Here is a 366-nt window from a genome sequence, read left to right on the forward strand (position 1 = left end):
TGAGGCTGGACATGTTGTCAGTGCCTGAAGGCGTCCCTAAAGCCCCCGGCGCGGTCCTGTCTGTGCTCAGGAGCTGGACCGGATCATCAACCAGATGGTGCACGTGGCCGAGTACCTGGAGGGGGACTCCACCGAGCTGAAACCCGTGAGTGCCGGGGCTGGGGGGGCTCTTGGCCGGAGCTGGGGTTCCCAGGCAGCATCACCGTATCACTGCATCTCCTCCTTCCTCCAGATCTTGAAAGCGATGATGGAGGAGATCGACTACGACCATGATGGGACAGTGACGCTGGAGGAGTGGATCCGGGGCGGCATGACCACCATCCCGTTACTGGTCCTGCTGGGGATGGAGACGGTGGGTGCCTGTGC

At 62.6% G+C, this 366-nt stretch overlaps 1 protein-coding gene across 1 annotated transcript in view; it reads left to right on the forward strand.

Annotated features, from left to right (window-relative positions):
- Positions 1-70: 70 nt before the first annotated feature.
- The window catches only part of LOC104461455 (diacylglycerol kinase beta-like), a gene marked incomplete at both ends in the record, with an annotated part of 1,428 nt that continues 1,132 nt past the window's right edge, over positions 71-366 (forward strand). The window contains 2 exons of the mRNA XM_010073069.1: positions 71-145; positions 233-352. Coding sequence (XP_010071371.1) covers positions 71-145; positions 233-352 — 195 coding nt within the window. The remainder of the gene's footprint in view (positions 146-232; positions 353-366) is intronic.

This window comes from Pterocles gutturalis, unplaced genomic scaffold (assembly GCF_000699245.1).
Source record: "Pterocles gutturalis isolate BGI_N339 unplaced genomic scaffold, ASM69924v1 scaffold787, whole genome shotgun sequence".
NCBI classification, from domain to species: domain Eukaryota; kingdom Metazoa; phylum Chordata; class Aves; order Pterocliformes; family Pteroclidae; genus Pterocles; species Pterocles gutturalis.